This window comes from Pinus tabuliformis, chromosome Q (assembly GCF_031772625.1).
Source record: "Pinus tabuliformis cultivar Carrire ecotype Pingquan chromosome Q, CPIR1, whole genome shotgun sequence".
Classification (NCBI taxonomy): Eukaryota; Viridiplantae; Streptophyta; class Pinopsida; order Pinales; family Pinaceae; genus Pinus; species Pinus tabuliformis.
The window spans coordinates 362037939-362057390 of NC_142296.1; the positions used below are offsets into that span (position 1 = coordinate 362037939).

The following is a 19452-nucleotide window of genomic DNA, read 5'->3' on the forward strand; positions in this document are numbered from 1 at the left end:
TTTGTTGTTTCATACGATTCCTTGCATTATTTAGATTTTCTTTTAGACTTTGGACGACTTTTTGGGTTTCTTCTAACTGGTTTTTAACAACTGGCAGCTTCGTCTCGATGATAGCAAGGTCCTTCCATTTCGGAGGTTCATAACCTTATGGGGCTTGAAAAGGAGTCATTTTCATTGATGTGTGGTAAGTGGAATTGTACCACCATTCAGCGAAATGTAACCACTGAACCCACTTATTTTGCTTGTCTGTGGCGTAACAACGAAGGTAAGCTTCCAAACATTTATTGACAACTTCTGTTTGGCCATCTGTTTGAGGATGGTAAGCAGAACTCATGTTGAGGGAGGTTCCTATATGACTGAATAATTCCTTCCAAAAATTACCCTTAAATTTGGCATATCTATCGCTCACAATGACCTTTGGAAAGCCGCGTAATTTGTAAATATTTTTGCAAAATATCTCAACGATTTGTTTTGCTGAGTTGATTTCTTCACTGCAATAAAGTGAGCATACTTGGTGATTTTGTCGACTACTACAAGAATCTTATCCTTACCATCAGATACAGGTAAACCTTCAATAAATTCCATTGATATTTCTTCCCATTTCTGATTCGAATGTTTAAGGGATGAAGTAGTCCGAGTGTTAATATTTTCACTTTTATTCCGTTGACATTTATCGTATTCTGCTACATATCCCTGAATATCATGACTCATTCCCTTCCAAAAGAATGACTGGCGTGCATTATAGTAAGTTTTAAAGAATCTACATGTGCGACTGACAGTGAATCATGTGACTCCTTGAGGATCTTGGTTTTGAACTTGGAGTTTGAATTTAGATAGATTCTTCCCTTGTACCATAGAATGTCGTTCTTCCATTCTCATTTTGAGTTATGCGGAAGGTTATTGATTATAGCGCTTGTTTTTGGATCCTTTGCATATTCACTTCGAATCTCATTAAGCCACTCGAGAACAACAATTGACATTGCAAGTAGTGTCGGTTCTTCGTCTTTCCTAGACAGGGCATCTACCACTATATTGTCCTTTCCCCTTTTGTGTAATATTTCCATGTCAAAGGCAACAATTTTTTCAATCCACGTTTGTTGTTCTTTGAAAATTGTTTTTTGTTGGAGGAGGTACTCGAGACTGTTATGGTATGTTCGTATGGAAAACTTACTTCCCAAAAGATATTGCCCACTTGGCTAGTGTGTGCATAATAGCAATAATTTCTTTGTTGTATGTAGATTTAAGACGTTCTCGTTTATTGAGTTTCCTTCTCTCAAAAGCTACTGGATGCCCATCTTGCATTAACACTGCTCCTATACCGAAACCTGAAGCATCACACTCAATGATAAATGGTTTAGAGAAATCTAGAGTAGCCAATACTGGGACATTAGACATAACTTCCTTCAATTCTTCAAAACAATTTCCTTCTTCTTCATTCCATTGAAATGAGTTATTCTTTAAAAGGTTTGTTAGGGGTGCGGTTATATGTGCATAGTTTTTAATAAATCTTTGATAATATCCAGTCAATCCTAAGAACCCTCTTAGCTTGGATATATTAACTGGTTTGGTCCATTCCCTTATAGCTTTGATTTTATTATGATTCACTTTTACTCTTCATGGGATATTATGTGTCCAAGATATTCTACTTCCTTCCCAAAGGTGCATTTGGACTTCTTGGCATAGAACTGGTGCTCTTCCAATAGTGTAAGAACTTTCTCCAAATGTTGTAGGTGCCCCTTCCAATTTTCACTGTAAATTAAAATGTCATCAAAGAACACTAACATGAACTTCCTTAGATATGGACGGAACAACTCGTTCATAGTAGCTTGGAATGTTGTTGGTGCATTGGTTAACCCAAAAGGCATTACTTTAAATTCGTAGTGACCTTCATGTGTTCGGAACGTAGTTTTTGGTATGTTTTCCAACCTTATTTTGATTTGATAATACCTTGACCTTAAGTCCAATTTTGAGAAATATTTAGCACCATATAGTTCATCCAACATTTCATCGATAAAGGGAATTGGAAACTTGTTTTTAAGTGTTATTTTGTTTAGTTCTCGATAATCGATGCATAACCTAAACGATCCATCTTTCTTCAACACCAATACAATTGGAGCAACGTACAAACTTTTACTTTTTGAGATGATGCCACACTTTAAAAGATCTTGGATCAATTTCTCAATTTCCGTTTTTTGACGATGTGGGTATCGATATGGTTTGATGTTGATGGGGTTTGATCCTGCTTTGACTTCTATTGTATGCTCGATTTCTCTATTAGGAGACATTTTCATGGGCAGGTCTTGGAATATTTTTTCGTGCTTTTGAATTAGCTCTTGTACTTCTGGTGCTTCTTCGCTGATCAATTTTGAAGTTAACATTTCTAATTGGTGATATTGTACTACATAGTTTGGTGCTCCTCTTCAAATCATTTTCATCATTTGGGATGATGACACAATTTGATTCTCAGGTGCTTGGAACCCATATAATTTGTATTTCTGCCCTTCCCATTTAATTTTTATAAACTGCTTTTGATGGTTGGTAGAGTAAGTACTGAGGGTTTGTAACCATTGGATACCTAAGACCACATCCACTCCTAATGGTACCGTGTAGAACGAAGATTCTAAATTAAAGTCTTGAATCTACAATATGAATTTATGGCATTTCCCTACTTTTTCAATTTTCTTACTCCCGACTACCATAACCTTCATGTTGGGCATGGGAAATGTGAAAATGTTGAGTCTCTTAACCATGGTTGAGTCCAAAAAATTATGGGTGCTGCCGGTATTGATGAGAACCATTACATTGTTCTTCTTGCTATGTCCTTTTAATTTTAATCTCTGGGGCTGTGATATACCTGTCATGGCCGATAATGATACTTGTGGAATGCTCTCGTCATCTAGTTTTGGAGAGGGTTCTGGGGAGTCTTCGATTTCTTCAATGTCTGATTCATCACTGTTTGAATTATTAGTTGCTTCATATTTGTACAGGTTTTTGGTCTCTTTTCCTTTAGCACACCTATGTTTAGGGTCCCTTTTCACGCGACAACGTTTGCATTTGCCCTCTTTCATCCTTTGCATTTCCATGTTAGTTTTTTCTCCTCATGAAAATGTGATGAACATAGTTTGTGTTATCCGTATTCGGTGTTCACAGACTGGGGAAATCTTCATCTCGTGTATACTATTTCAGCCTTTGACCACAACGTCGTGTCAAATTTCTTTTCAGCAACTTTTGATTTTTGTCTTGCTACTTCTATCGACGTAATGTCATGAAGCTCAAGTTTTGCTTGAAGATGGGGTTTAAGTCCCGAGGTGTACGATTGAATGAGACGAGTTTCTGACAGTCCAGGTACTCGTGTTGCTAGACTCCCATTCTCGAGTGTATTCATCCACATCTCCTTTTTGTCGTAAGTTGGTGAGTGTTGAGAAGAACTCTTCTTCCTTTACACCTTGGAACCTTTTAAAGAACGCATCTTTAAATTTCCATCAATTGATAACAAGTGTCGTCTTCTTCCACCATATATACCAATTATGTGCCTCGCCTTCCATTTTCATGGAAGCATGCCTGATCTTTTTGTCGTCACTGTCAATATCGTAAATCTCGAAATATTCTTCTTCTTTATTGAGCCAAGCAACACTACATTTTTCGTTACTGTTGAATTTGGGTAACTCGATTTTTGCTCTACGTTGATATGTCGCTATTGGCGGAGCAAAAAAAGGGTATTGATTTGAAAATGACATATTGGTGTAGGGATTTCTGAGTTGCTTATTTTGAAAATTTGTGTTACTCTATGTTGCAGGAAACATAGGGTAAGGGGGCGTTTCCATACGGAAACGAGTACGAAACACTGAAACACGTGTGGTACTGCCACATTTCACGAAACTGAAACGTGGTCAGTACGGCTTGAAACGCGTTTCAGGGACTCACGTTTCAGCTTTTTACTTGTGTTTTTTTTTAATAAATATTTATTTATTTATCTTTTTAATTTGTTTTCTAATTTATTTTTAGGTTATCCTAGTGACTTCTAGTTGCTTCTAGATGCCTGTCTAAAGTTATAAAAGTGAACTTTTGCCCTAGTGTTGATATGCAGTTCATCGGATGTTTGAGGCATATGCAGTTCATGGTAATGTTTAATTCTTAAAATAAAAGTGATATTCTCCTTCATTTTTCATTTTCATCCTTTTACTTAAATTTTTAACATTACCATGAAATGACTCAGGATGTTTGAGAGTGGTTTCGCCCTCATTGGATTTCATATGGAGAAAGTAGAATTTTAGATCTCACTCAAAATCCAGCAGACTTATCTGTTTTTCAGGATTTCAGGATTTGGGGGATTGCAATGTTTCCATTGGATTTTATCATGTACTAGGGTATGGAACTTGTATTTAATCAAGAGAACCAAGCCCTCTATGCAGGGGAGACTCCCAATAATGAAGAGCATGTAGGGTACTAGGGTATGAAACTTGTATTTAATCAAGAGCACTAAGGTCGTTCGACTATGTAGGAGGAGACTCCCAATCAAGCATGAGACAAGAAATTAGAAATTTATCGTGGTTGATTTTGGATATTTCTATTTTCATTATGTGATCATTCATGAGTAAATGTGATGTAAATTTAGAGACTTATAGTTTATGCATTGACAATTGACAATTTTATCATAATGTAATTAATTAGAATGTATCATATATGCTTTATGATTGCACATATTTCTTAAATGTCCTAATATATATATATTCGCGTTTCCCCGTTTCCAAAATTTGGGGAGGTCGCGTTTCGTATCGGTTCCCGTTTCGGAAACTCGTACCCGTTTCCCCGTTTCGTGCAACCTAGGTGTTACTATTTCTTTGATTAAGCGTGGAAGATGTCTTCAGAGACTCGGGTTTCTCATGTCCGTTTGATGATCTTGACGAATCTCGAGAATTGAGATGCTGAGTAGCCTTATTATTCTGGGGTATTTGATCGTGTGTAATTTTTAGGCTAGTACAAATACAACCCAACATCATGATAGCTTGATCCATCTTAACTGAAAGGTCTGTCTGCTCCTTTTTTATTTCATTCTTATTCTCCTCGAGCTTACTCTCTATTCTCTTCGTTGTCTTGGAGCGCTTCGATTGTTGCACCATGTCTAGTCACCTTAGCCTCAAGATCTATCAATTTTTTATTGAAATTGACCATTGACATTGATGCAACCATTGATCTGGTATGTGGCGGAGTATACTTATCCAATGTAACTTGACTCTAATAATAATATATATATATATATTTTAAATCATTTTCTTTATAATTAATATAAATAAATGTGTCTTTAATTTATATTATATATTTTTTTTAAATCACTTTATTTATAATTAATATAAATAAATTTGACTTTAATTTATAATCACTTTTATATTAATGAATATGATTATAAATGTAACTTTGAATTAATGCGTTGAATCAATAACTCAATGGTTAATGGTGATGTCGGTGAATTCACAATGGATGTTGTCGGCGTGGATGAGAGTGGGTAGACAACGAATTGAAAACAGATAGGGTGACACGAGGGATCGACGACAGAGTTGACGAGGTGGGGAATGGTAGACAATCAAGGTGGAACATATTGATAGTGGTGGGTCCAGTGGAAAGGGACAGACGGTGGTCATGGATGTAAGCCAATGGAGAGGAGGACAACGAGAGGGAGCATGGACGGGGAGGCACCGTCGGGGAAGCACGATGATGGAAATCGAGGGCAGGGGCACAATGGAGAGGGACGACGATTTTATCGGGGGTAGGCAAGTTCATCAGCGACTGAGGTACCGATGATCTGTGTAGTGGAAAACCAGAAGACAACTTCACGGAACCGATTAACACGATCTTGATGACCCTGGGCGAAGGAATGAACCCGCTCCGATACCAGATGGAGCACAAAGACTCAATATTTAACAGAATATATATATTTATTATTAATGATTGAAGGATGATTTATTACAGAGTGAGAGGCCCTGGATTAAATACAACCTTGGGTGCCTCTTGGTGGCCCTTTGCCTAATAAACTAATAATTACAATTAACTAACTAATTTTTATATAACATTTGCTCTTCAAGATCATCTTCCCATTCATGTTATCACTTTGGAACATGTCCCCACCAGAGCCTTAAACATCTCTTTGGCCAACTGCTTCTTTGCCAAGTGCAGAATGAAATGCTCCTTTATGGCATTCATGATCACTCTCTAGGCTCTTATGTCCTTTTAACGAGCCACCTTGAACATTGCATTTGTTGGTATGGAAACAACTTTTTCTGTAATCTCCCAAAGGTCATGCTTCTTTAAAAGCAAGGTCACCCTTGCCTTCCAGGATAGGAAGTTAGATGCTTCATCCAACCGGTCTTAAAATCCAAGACTAGGAGTTGCCATTCTTAGATCTGATGAATTTGTCGTGTGCTAAGTCCTCCTAGCACGTACAAGAATAAAAATGTTGTTGGTTTATAGATCTGTTAAGATCTTTTTGCAAATATGATTGGTCTGCTGTAAATCTATGTGGATCTGTGTTTTGGTCCTTTAAAACATCCGTAAATTTTTTTGTCATGCTGTTGATTGATATGACCTCCCTCTCTCTCTCTCTGAAGAATAACCTCCACTTCCATTGCTAGCTTATCCTATGCAAAACTCAAAAATTATCCTTTCTCTCAGAGCATAAGCTCTAATTAATTTTACTAACCCCAACTACTAGCCATTTATTCTCTTGTAAATTCTTTGCTGTAAATTTATTAATCGCATATTTACTGAATAAAAGCACTGCTGGAATTTTTAACAGTTAAACAAAATATTGAACAGTTGAAGCAAAATAGAGCCAATCTCACACATGCACACATAATTTTCTGCCCTTCTAATCTGGTGTTTCGTTTAATAATATCCTCGGTATATATGGGCTTTCCCTGTATGCCCCCTGATGAAAGTTTCAAACAGCAAAAACCTGGAAATTTTCCTGTTGATAAAAACCCTTAAAACCTGTCCTTTGATCTTGCTGGCTGCTGGATCCTTCTCCCTTGCTGCCCCTTGCTCTCTTCCTCTGGAATCTGCACACTTGTATGAATGTCTTTCTCCACTCAACCACTGAAATCTCACTATCTCTGTTATGTATAAAATTATTCTACTAATTTAATTAACTCCATTTTTAGACTAAGGGGCACGATCTTTGGTTGTGCCCCCTCATGTAATGGCTCGTGCCCCCCTCATGTAATGTCTCTTGGGCTATGTTTAAGCCAGAGCCCTCATTCATTGTAATCATCATTCAGTTTATTAATAAAATACATATATGTTTCTGTCTTTTACTGAGATTTTATGCTCCATTTGGTATTATAGCTGAATGGCCCTCAACTCACCACTGCACTGTTCAGGGTTTTTCACCTTGCTTCCACCAATTCGACAACCCACCACCGACCTTGTCTGTACCTGTTATCCATTCAATGTCTTATTCCATATTGGATCTAAACGCTTCTTGTCCTTCGTCCTGAATTCCTCATCCTTTGTTTCTCTAAAGTTCTTGAAACCGCCACAATCTCATCGCTGCCTTCCTCGGCCTGCAACCGTGTTGTTCTTGTTGACGTCGTGTTCTGCTGGTTTACCATCCACCATATTCTCCCATCCGAAATTGCTTTTCGTCGTCTCAACGTCTTCCGCCGCTGTGCCATTGTTCCATGCCCGACCATAACCTTGTATCTGGACCGTCTCCGCTTCCGTGACTCGTCACTTGTTTGCCTCCGTAACTACATCGAATCACGCCTGACCGTCACACTCAATCTGACAACCGCTATAACCGTTGATTTTGTTGCCTAATCGAGTTCCATCGTGACTCGTCGTAACCGATTTGGTAGTTATATTAAATATATAGTTCATGATCCATTCGTAGGAGTTATGTAGTGATAATTAATATAATTATATAATTTAAAAATATAATTATATAATTAAAAAAAGGTTTTATATTAAAAGTACAGAGTTATATTAAAATAAATAAATAACTTATATATTTAGGAAAAAAAGGTCCAAAGTTAAAGAAGGAAGGGTAAGTTGGATAAATATACACCGCCACATACCCGTTCAATGTCTTCATCAATGTCGTTGGCTGATTTTAATAAAAAATTGATAGATCTTGAGACTAAGGTCACCGAACATGCTAAAATAATCGAGGAGCTCCATAATACAACAAAGAGAATAGAAAATCAGCTTGAGCAAAATCAGAACGAACTTAAAAAAGATCATGCAATCCTTTCAAATAAGGTGGATCGAAATCATAATGCAACTTCAATAGCTCATGACCAAGCAATGGTGACGTTGACCTGTATTTGTGACAAGTTGAAGACTACACTTGATCAAATACCCCAGAATAATGAAGCTACTCAACATCCAAATTCTTCGGATACATTAAACTCATTCGACTCACGTCAAACCCCTGAGTCTCCAAAAACATCTTCCATACCCAATCAACAAAATAGTAACACGAATTTTCAAAATATGCAGCTCTGGAATCAATACTCAAATATGCAGTTCTCGAATCAATACCCCTTCTTCACTCCACTAGTTACTACATATCAACAAAGAGCAAAACTTGAGCTCTCCAAATTTGACGGTAACGAGAAATGTAGTGTTGCATGGTTCAATAAAGCAGAAGAATACTTCGAGATTTACGGTATTGACAATGATGATGAAAAGATTAGGCATGCATCCATGCAAATGGAAGGCGAAGCATATAATTGGTATATGTGGTGGAAGAAGACGACACTTGCTATCAGTTGGAAGAAATTCAAAAATGCATTCTTTAAGAGGTTCCAAGGTGTCAAGGAAGAAGAGTTCTTCTCAGCACTCACTAGACTGCAACAAAAAGGAGATGTGGACGAATACACTCGAGAATGGGAAACTTTAGCTACACGAGTACCTGGATTATCAGAAACTCGTCTCATTCAATCATACATCACGGGACTTAAACCCCATCTCCAAGCTGAGCTTGAGCTTCATGACATCACTTCTATAGAAGAAGCAAGACAGAAAGCAAAAGCTGTTGAAAAGAAGCACGAAAAGATGCAGTGGCCAAAAGTTGAAAGAGTATATTCGAGACGAAGATTTCCCCAAACTGCGAACATGGATAATACAAAATATGTTCCACCACATCTTCGTGAAGGAGAAAAACTAATTTGGAAATGCAAAGAATGAAAGAAGGTAAGTGCAAACGTTGTGGCAAAAAATGGGACCCTAAACATAGATGTGCTAAGGGAAAAGAAACCAAGAACCTGTATACATGTGAAGCAACCAATGATTATAATGAATTATCAGACATAGAAGAAATTGAAGGTTCTACACAATTTTATCTAGAACCAGATAACGAGAATATTTCGCAAGTGTCATTATCGACCATGACAAGTATATCACAACCCTAGACATTAAAGTTAAAAGGAGATATCAAAGAGAGCAACATAATGGTTCTAATCGATACCGGTAGCACCCACAACTTTTTGGACTCAACTTATGGTGAAAAGACTCAACATTTTCGCATTTCCCATGCCCAACATGAAATTTATGGTAGTTGACAGTAAGAAAATTGAAGTAGGGAAATGCTGTCAAGTTAAATTACAGATTCAAGACTATAATCTAGAATATCTGTTCTACACTGTACCATTAGGAGTGGATGTGGTCCTATGTATCTAATGGCTACAAATCCTAGGCACTTACTCTGCCAACCATCAAAAGCAATTTATAAAATTTAAATGGGAAGGGAAAAAATACAAGTTATATGGGTTCCATCCCCTTGAGAATCAAATTGTATCTTCATCCCAGATGATGAAAATGATTCGGAAGGGACCACCAACATATGTAATACAATGTCATCAGATGGAGATGTTGGCTTCAAGATTGGTTAGCGAAGAAGCACCCGTAGTTCAAGGACTACCACCTGAAGTTCAAAAACTGATCTAAAAACACAAAAAGGTGTTCCAAGATCTTCCCATGAAGATGCCGCCTAAAGATAAATCAAGCACATAATCAAAGTCAAATTCGTGTCAAACCTTGTCAACATCAAGCGTATAGGTATCCACACCACCAAAAAACTGAAATCGAATGATTAGTCCAAGATCTTTTAAGGTGTGGAATCATCACAAAGAGTAGAAGCCCATACGCTGCTCCAATGGTTCTTGTTCGAAAGAAGGATGGATCCTTTACATTATGTGGATTATTGAGGGTTGAACAAGGTAACGATTAAGAATAAGTTTCCGATCCCCTTTATAGATGAAATGCTAGATGAACTTCATGGAGCCCAATACTTTTCAAAATTAGACTTGAGATCGGGATACTACCAAATCAAAATAAGGCTAGAGGACATAGTGAAGACTGCTTTTCGAACACATGAAGGTCATTATGAATTTAAGGTAATTCCCTTCGGATTAACTAATGCTCCGACAACCTTCCAAGCCACCATGAATGAGGTATTTTGTCCGTATCTAAGGAAGTTTGTGTTAGTGTTCTTTGACGATATTCTAATCTATAGTAAAACGTGGAAAGAACATCTACAACATCTGGAGCAAGTTCTCACCATATTAGAAGAACATCAGTTCTATGCAAAGATGTCCAAGTGTACCTTCGGAAAAGAAGAAGTAGAGTACCTCAGACACATAATATCCAAGGAAGGAGTAAAAGTAGATCCTAATAAGATCAAGGCTATAAAAGAATGGCCTAAACCAGTTAACATCTCCAAGTTAAGAGGATTCTTAGGGTTGACTGGGTACTATCGAAGGTTTATTAAAAACTATGCCCATGTAACCGCACCCTTAATGAACCTTTTAAAGAAGAACTCATTTTGATGGGATGATGAAGCATAAAAGTGTTTTGAAGGTTTGAAGAAAATTATGTCTAATGCACTTGTATTGCCAACTCCAGACTTTTCAAAATTGTTTGTAATTGAATGTGACGCTTTAGGTTTTGGCATTGGAGCAGTATTAATGCAAGATGGTCACCCAATCGCGTTTGAAAGCAGGAAGCTCAACAAGAAAGAATGTCTCAAGTCTACATATAACAAGGAAATTCTCGCCATTATGCACGCATTAGCCAAGTGGAGACAATATCTCTTGGGAAGTAAGTTCTTAATACGAACAAACCATAATAGTCTTCAGCACCTCCTCCAGTAGAAAACGCTATCTATAGAACAACAAAAGTGGATCGAAAAAATTGTTGCCTTCGACATGGATATATTACATAAGAAAGGGAAGGACAATGTAGTAGCTGATGCTTTGTCTAGGAAAGATGAAGAATCATCATTACTTGCAATTTTAGTTGCTATCCCAAAATGGCTTAATGAAATTCGAAGTGAGTATGCAAAAGATCCAGAAACAAGTGCTATAATCAATAACCCTCCTCAAAATTCAAGATTTGAATGGAAAAACGATATTCTGTGGTACAAGGGGAGAATTTACCTAAGTCCAAATTCTAAATTTAAAGCCAAAGTTCTCAAAGAATCCCATGACTTACTATCATCTGGACATGTAGGGTTCTTTAAAACCTACTATAATGCACACCAATCTTTTTTCTGAAAGGGAATGAATAATGATATTCAAAAATATGTAGCAGAATGTGATAAATGCCAGAGAAATAAAAATGAGAACATTAGGACACTCAGATTGCTCCATCCCTTAAACATTCCAAATCAGAAATGGGAGGAAATATCAATGGAATTTATCGAAGGATTACCCGTGTCTAATGGAAAGGACAAAATTCTTGTAGTAGTTGACAGACTCACCAAGTATCCGCACTTCATTGGAATGAAGAAATCAGATTCAGCAAAAGAGGTCGTTGATATATTTTGCAAGAATATCTACAAATTACATGGATTTCCCAAAGTCCTTGTTAGTGATAGAGACGCCAAATCTAAAGGGAATTTTTGGAAGGAGCTGTTCAAACATATCAGAACATACCTCAATATGAGTTCTGCATATCATCCTCAAACATATGGTCAAACAAAAACTGTCAATAAGTGCTTAGAAGCTTATCTTCGTTGTTATGCAACAAACAAACAAAGTAAATGGGCTCAATGGTTACATCTCCCTGAATGGTGGTACAATTCAGCTTATCACACTTCTGCAAAAATGACCCCATTTCAAGCTTTGTATGGAGGATATGAACCTCCTAAATGGAAGGACTTGGCCATTTCCAAGACAAAAGTTCGAAAAGTTAAGGATCAGTTAGAAGAAAGTTGAAACCCAAAAAGTCTTTCAAACATGAAAAAAAATATAAGTATTGCAAGAAATTGCATGAAGCAACAAACCGACCGACCGACATAGAACAAAAAGATAATTTGAAGTTGGAGAATGGGCATTTGTTAAACTTCAGCCTTACAAGCAATTATCCTTAAAGCAAAAAGGAAAAAACAAATTGGCGCCAAAGTTCTATGGACCATATTAGATTAACAAAAAGATCAGTGAAGTAGCATACAACTTAAGCCTTCCGGATAATAATCGAGTTCACAATGTTTTCCATGTATCTTGTCTTAAAAAAGCATTAGGCAAACACTAATCAGCACAGACAACGCTTTTGATTTTAGATGACTAAGGAAAGGAAATTATGATCTCGAGTAGTTAAAGAGTACCTTATCAAGTGGAAGAACCTACCAGAAGAAGCTTCTTGGGAGACAAAAGTGTTTCGTCAACAAAACCCATCATTACATATGCTTTGAGGACAAAGCATTCTTTTGAGAGGGAGGCAATATTATGTGTAAAATTATTCTACTAACTTAATTAACTCCATTTTTAGACTAAGGGGCATGATCAAAGATCATGCCCTCTCATGTAATGGCTCTTGGCCTATAAAATTATCCTACTAACTTAATTAACTCCATTTTCAGGGTAAGGGGCACGATCAAAGATCATGCCCCCTCAAAAGAATGTTTTGTCCTCAAAGCATACGTAACGATGGGTGCTGTTAACAAAACGCTTGTGTCTCCCAAGAAGCTTCTTTTTCTTCTTTTACTAAGCTTTTATGCTCCAATCTCACTGTGTTGTGTTCAATTGATGTGTCTTTTCTCTTAGCCTGGTCTTCTATTTTTAAGTTGGAGTTATTCATTGAATCCACAACCCTAATCTTCAATGTCATTGATGGCTGAGATTTGATCTCAACTTCATTTGAGATAAACGGTTGAAATTCATCTAATTCACTAATGAAAATAACTTGCATTTCATTAGATTAACTCACTTTTTCATATGAAAACCAAGTACTTCTATAATTATTTAATTCAAGTAATTGACAAGGTTAAAAGTTCTTTGGACAACTTCCACATGTTTAAACACTTAAACCTGTGCAGAAGCACTTGTCTGATGCTACTATCACCAACAATTTCTCCCTACTTTTGAAGGTTTCTAGAAGCCATTTTGGTAACAAATTCACTAAGCAACACTGCAAAGGAGCAACATATTCAGCTAGCTGTTCAAAATTAGATGGTGGAATATAGTCTGCCTATAGAGAAAACAAGACTGGATATAAATTTAAAGTTGATAACCCACTACTGATAACTGATTGTACTAAGGGACGAGATGCTCTCAACAGCCCAGTGTAGAAGAGACGTGTCACGTGTGTATGATGCTAATAAACTAAAATAGGAAATAATTGATGTCTGGTGTCTAATGTCAAAAGAAAAGAAAGAGAGCACATAAATAATAAATAAATAAAATCAACTAGCATAGATTCATCTTAAACCTGGATCTTTGAATCGCCAAGAGGTTTGCACCTGTGTTTTTTCTTTATTCCTCTTGGTGCTTAATAAATGCAGGATTAAGATGGATCTATGCTAGTAAGTAAGACAGTGCAATAGGACTTGGGTTATTGTCTATGTTGCACATATTTGCAGAGCTCGGGTACATTGGGTACAAGTATCCAGTGCAGCTAGCAATGTTGCCCAAATTTGCAGGAAACAACTTGTTGGGAGTGGCAATAATGTTTATTAAAATAATTTAAAATTGAAGAAATTTATAAAAATTGAAATACAGCATAATTGATTAATTTCATAACTTAATGATTAGTCTCCTAAGTCTTCAGTAGTGTCATGAGTTCAATCTTTTTCTAATTCCTTGTTCCAACTCCATTTTTGTTATAGCTGTGATTAGTATCAGGATGCTTTTGCACTATTTTAGATGGTAACCTCTGCTTCTCATGTGAAAAAACTTGATTATTTTAAGTTTCAGCTAGCATCAAACTTTCAAAGTCTGGTATTTTGAGTTTGATGTTGTTTATGCTTCGGAATTGCTATATCAAATCAATAGGAATAATGTAAGTTAGCTATAAACGTTTGAGACAGGAATTAAACTCATTCATTATCTTAGGACTGGTATAGAAAGATCCATGTTTATTCACTTAAGTACACTGGCCACTTATATTTTGAGTGTGAACAGATCTAAAGAACTAAGAGGCATGAACTCTTGATTTATATAACCTTGAAAATTAAAAAAATGGCATGATTATTAGATTCGATGATTTGTTGGTTGTTGGTGTTTTTCTGGCAGGGGAAACAATGATCATCCGATTTTTGGCACATTTGTTATGCCCTTGGCCCCCACATGGCCAGGAGCTTACAGAAGCTCCTTGCCTATCAAGGAGCTTCTGGAAGCTCCTAAACAAATGAGTACCTTCTATAGCTACCCAATAAAAGGCAGTGGCCAGAGCAAGTTCCCAAAAAGCTTCCAAATAGTTCCCATGCTTCCAACAAAAAGGGAGCGTTTCATACCAGCTACCAAGCTCCTGGGAGTGGGGAAATGCTAGGTATGGGTTCCCCAACTCCCAGGAGTGGTACCTATGCAACTATGGTTCTTACCTGTCTCTGCGTGATCTAGATATTGAAGGGCACCCATATTATGGTGATGTTTGACTTTTGGGTTGCTCATTCTGTCATTCTGGACTGTAAGTTCAATCAATGTCATAATGACACACTTAATAATCGTTATTGATTTAAGAATTATTCTCAATTGTGCAGAAACACTTCTCTAAAGATTGAAGAGAAAGTCAGGGATAGTTGCTCTCTTTTAACTTTGGAACACGTTCAGCAAATCTAAAATATAATTCTATAATTTCTATCTATGTATTCCAGCAAGGTATTGTAGAAATAGCACTTTTGGGGAAATACCGAGTTGGTTGTATCAGCTGCATAGATGATGTGCATGACTTATAGATAAGTACTGTGTATAGTATTCAATCGACTTAATGTATATCTTTCTTGAAACCTTTTCATGTTTTTCTGCAGATGATATTCTAACTGAGGAACAAAATGAGCTGGTAGAATCTGCTGCAGAGATGTTGTATGGTCTAATTCATGTTCGTTACATCTTAACAAGCAAGGGACTGAGTGCTATGGTAAGAGCTATTGGTGTATATTTGATAGCATCATATCCTGTTATGATTGTACTGTAACATAGAGGAATCCTTGTTTGATTTAGATTCTGATTCTTCTTCCTGCTGTGCATCAACTGGTGCTGAATCACTGATGCAGCTAGAGAAGTACAAAAATACAGATTTTGGAAGGTGCCCCAGAGTTTACTGCTCAGGTCAGCCATGTCTCCCAGTTGGTCACTCAGATATTCCCCGCACAAGTACCGTTAAGGTTTACTGCCCGAAGTGTGAAGATGTGTACTACCCCAGGTCTAAATATCAAGGCAGTATCCTTCAATTGGCGATCTCTTTGCTGAACTTATTTTTATTTGTTGTTACTTTGGCTAAATATTTTCTGGTATTTGTTACTTAGTATAAAATTTAAATAAGTGCATTCTTCTTTCTTTCCTCTGTGAAGGGACGTGTGTGTGCATGCTTATATTTATTGTGCGAATTGGTCTGTATGAATGTTTGTGCTGTATGTGTTTGGAGATGGATTCTGGTGTTTACAAGGATAATTTACTTGCTTTATGGTTCTCACTTTATTGGACGAGTTTTTTTCTTGTCGAGGTTCCTAAATTTTATGCAGATATTGATGGAGCATTTTTTGGAACTACGTTTCCACACCTTTTTTTGATGACATACCCATACATCAAACCTGCGAAGCCTATACAGAGCTATGTTCCTAAAATATATGGTTTTAAAATCCACAAGAGTGCAAGGTGAACCAATTCACTTGATATCAAAAAGGGATAAAGTTCAGTCTTTTCTGCATCACTTCATTCAGGATGACGTGGTCTCCTAGTTAACATTATTTTTATTTTTTGAGATTTTACATGTTTGGGACAACTGTATGTGTTTGGTTCCTTGTCATAATGGCCATTTTGAAATTCAGAAAGGGAACCGACCATTGCCCGTTTCTGTTACTTGCATTTAAGATTACAAATAACTATTCTTTTCTCGTTAACAAGTCCTTTTCCAGGATCTTGGTTTATTGACAATGAAGGTGATGGGAATCCTCTGCTTTTGGTCGCTACTTAGTTCTGTTCTTGAAATGCTTTAATTTTCTCATTCAGGCGGGCTTGTATCTCAAGTATTCTTCTTTTGCAGTTATTTTCGCTCTGTTTATTTATCACCATCCAAGGAAGCATTATTACATCATTTATTGCTGTAAGGCGAATCTTGGGTTGTGTCCTTTTTATTTCTTTTATTCCAGTGTTTATATTTACGTTTCTTAGCACACTTTTTCTGATTACATTGCAACTTCGTGGGAAATAGAAGAGTAACAATTAGGGCTCATTATCCTATAATGAAGGGTTGTGAAAACACTCAGTGTCACACTAAATGGTTACTTAACGATGTACTAATTTAATAGCTAATCAAATCATGATTTAATGGAACTTTATTTGTAACCAGAACCGTTTAGATCTATTTTAACTATGAATCTATTAAGCACCGAGAGGTAGATTAAAATGCAATAGAGTTGTGAATTTATGTTGGTGCGCATGTAAATAATAATAATAATATAATTTAAGGTAATAGCTTAGCTAAACACCAAATTGATGGCAGTCTATATACCTTACCCTGATTTGGATACAAATCTGAGGAAGAAACAAATGTTCTTAATTGTTAAGTCCACTGTAGATTACTTAATTCAGTCCACTGTAGATTACTTAATTCTTGATATTCTTATCTTAAATTTAATTTTTTACATTACATTTTTTTTGGTAGTTTAATTTTATTTTTTGCTTTCAAAAATTGATTTATAAGCACAGATGTTACACTTCTCATCCATATTGAGTTTTTATTAAAAAAAAAAAATATTATATTGGGTTGACTGCCCCATGTTATGTCAGCATTACGCAAGGACATTGCCTTCCTCATGTTACGTCGTAGAGCTCTTTTTGGGAAAACTAGCATTGAAAACTTCAGACAATTTAATTATTAAGCAAATCTTTTTGGGAAAACTAGCATTGAAAACTTTAGACAATTTAATTATTAAGCAAATTAAAACTTGAGCAACTAACGGACATATTATCAAAGATTTTTGGTTTTATCTCCCCAGAATTTGTAGCCAACACATTGTTGCGATTACTGTCGGTGCTGTCTATGCTGTGCATTATTGATTGCTGGATGCAGGGACATTTCAAGGGATGATTTGTTGGTTGAGTTAGAGTTAGAAAATGGAGGTCATGGAGACCTATTTGTGGCTTTTATTAGGATTTTTGCATTTGCCATTTATTGTAGTTATGGTTTATCCAATTTGTCATGTTGCCACAAATTGATTAGTATGATCTTGATAAAGAAATATTTTAGAGCTTAAATTTTGCATGTGGATTAATTTTTCATGTTTAAAAAAAAAATAGATATGTCAATTTCCATGGTATTTTGAAAAGTAATTTGTTCAAATTTTATAGAATAAAGTGTTTTATTCTAAATTTATCAAAATATTTTAGAGCTTAAATTTTGTATATGGATTAATTTTCCATGTTAAAAAAAAAAATAGATATGTCAATATCCATGGTATTTTGAAAAGTAATTTGTTCAAATTTTATAGAATAAAGTGTTTTACCCTAAATTTATCAAAATTTTCTAAAAACTACATAAAATCCTTTGAAAAATTGAATATTTGTACAAAAAAGGGTCAAATAATTTATAATTGAGATTTGAGAATTAGCAAGTTTTACTGACATTTTACATTTTGAAATAAGTAGACTCCAACTTTTCTTTGTCCAACACCTCTCTTTTGCATGCTTTGCTTACATCGAGAATATTACACTTTCCTACGGCCAATTTCAACAAAGAGCAATTGTTGGTTGTAACTTTTTTCTGCACATGATTTAATTAACCACCGACCTCTCTATTTGACATGCAAGTTATTTGTGACATTGGACATTTTAACTCATTTGTTTGATAAAAAAATAAATTTTTGAATGGTGAAACCTTGTTGGAATGTGGGTAATTTGACCCTACACATCTTGTTGGATATCAATTCAAAAGGATCACTGAAGAGGACTTTAGTATTGGGGTGATATTCAAATTGTGTATTTTTTTTTTTGGTTTTTCGCTGTGGTTCATGGACACCTTGGTCAACGGGTGGTCGCTATGTCCACGAAAAATCTGCATTGATCGACCCCGAAGGGAATCTAGTACCGCGGCCCACTAGCGAGGCCTAACCCCAAGGGCTTCGGGCAGAATGGACCTTGTGACCTCCCGATCAGCGAGGCACTGATTTTGACTAACTGAGCTAACCCTTGGGGCTTCAAATTGTGTATTCTATATGCAATATTGTTTTAATTTTTCAAGGGCATGGAAGATTCTAGTTAAGCTAATGTTTGATGTCAAGAGATATGCACCACACCATTTCAATGGGTGTGCCTATGATATAACCCATTGATAAGATGTGGACTCTTATTCTATAGATGGATACAATCTTGGGATGAATGTTTTTGGTTATATCTTAGGTCTAATTTGACATCTATATTACACTGATATCATGAAAGTAACAACTTGAGGTTCATTCTGACAATGGATTGAGATATTGTTATAAAGAGATCAACCTATTAATGAGATGAAATTTTCGTGGGATTGCTTATGATATGACTTATCAGAAAGATCTAGAACTTATTATATTGAAGGATAAAATCTTGGGATGTTACAGCTATATTTCTAAGATCTAATTCAAAATCTATATTGGATGGTCATATTATGGAAGTAATAACTTGAGATTCACTCTAACAATTGATTGAATATTGTCATAAAGAGATCAACCTGTTACTAATATAAAGTAATCAAGGCTGAGCTAAACCCCACTTTAATATAGAAAATATCTCAAAAAATCTGCCCCTTCTAAGTAAAGCATGTAGTTTTAAAAATAATTATCTCCAAAGAACTTAGTATATTGATCAATGCTTTATCTAGGTATTATTAAAGGGCAAGAACCCCTTGTGCATAGGCATGGTAATGTTGACAGTTGGAAAAAGGGTTGAAAATGTTCTCAATACACTTGTGAAAACATGCGTGTATTGGTATCTTGTGTCAAAGGATTGTGAATCTACAGAATCCCCAACAATAGTTGGCATCTCC

At 36.1% G+C, this 19452-nt stretch overlaps 1 protein-coding gene across 4 annotated transcripts in view; it reads left to right on the plus strand.

Annotated features, from left to right (window-relative positions):
- Positions 1–16576, plus strand: part of LOC149219666 (putative casein kinase II subunit beta-4) — a 101570-nt gene extending 84994 nt beyond the window's left edge. For all 4 annotated transcript variants that reach the window (XM_089384435.1, XM_089384438.1, XM_089384436.1 and 1 more), the window contains 3 exons: positions 15242–15351; positions 15488–15653; positions 15956–16576. In XM_089384435.1, the coding sequence (XP_089240561.1) occupies positions 15242–15351; positions 15488–15653; positions 15956–16092 (413 nt within the window). In that variant the 3' untranslated portion in view covers positions 16093–16576. The remainder of the gene's footprint in view (positions 1–15241; positions 15352–15487; positions 15654–15955) is intronic.
- Positions 16577–19452: the final 2876 nt, after the last annotated feature.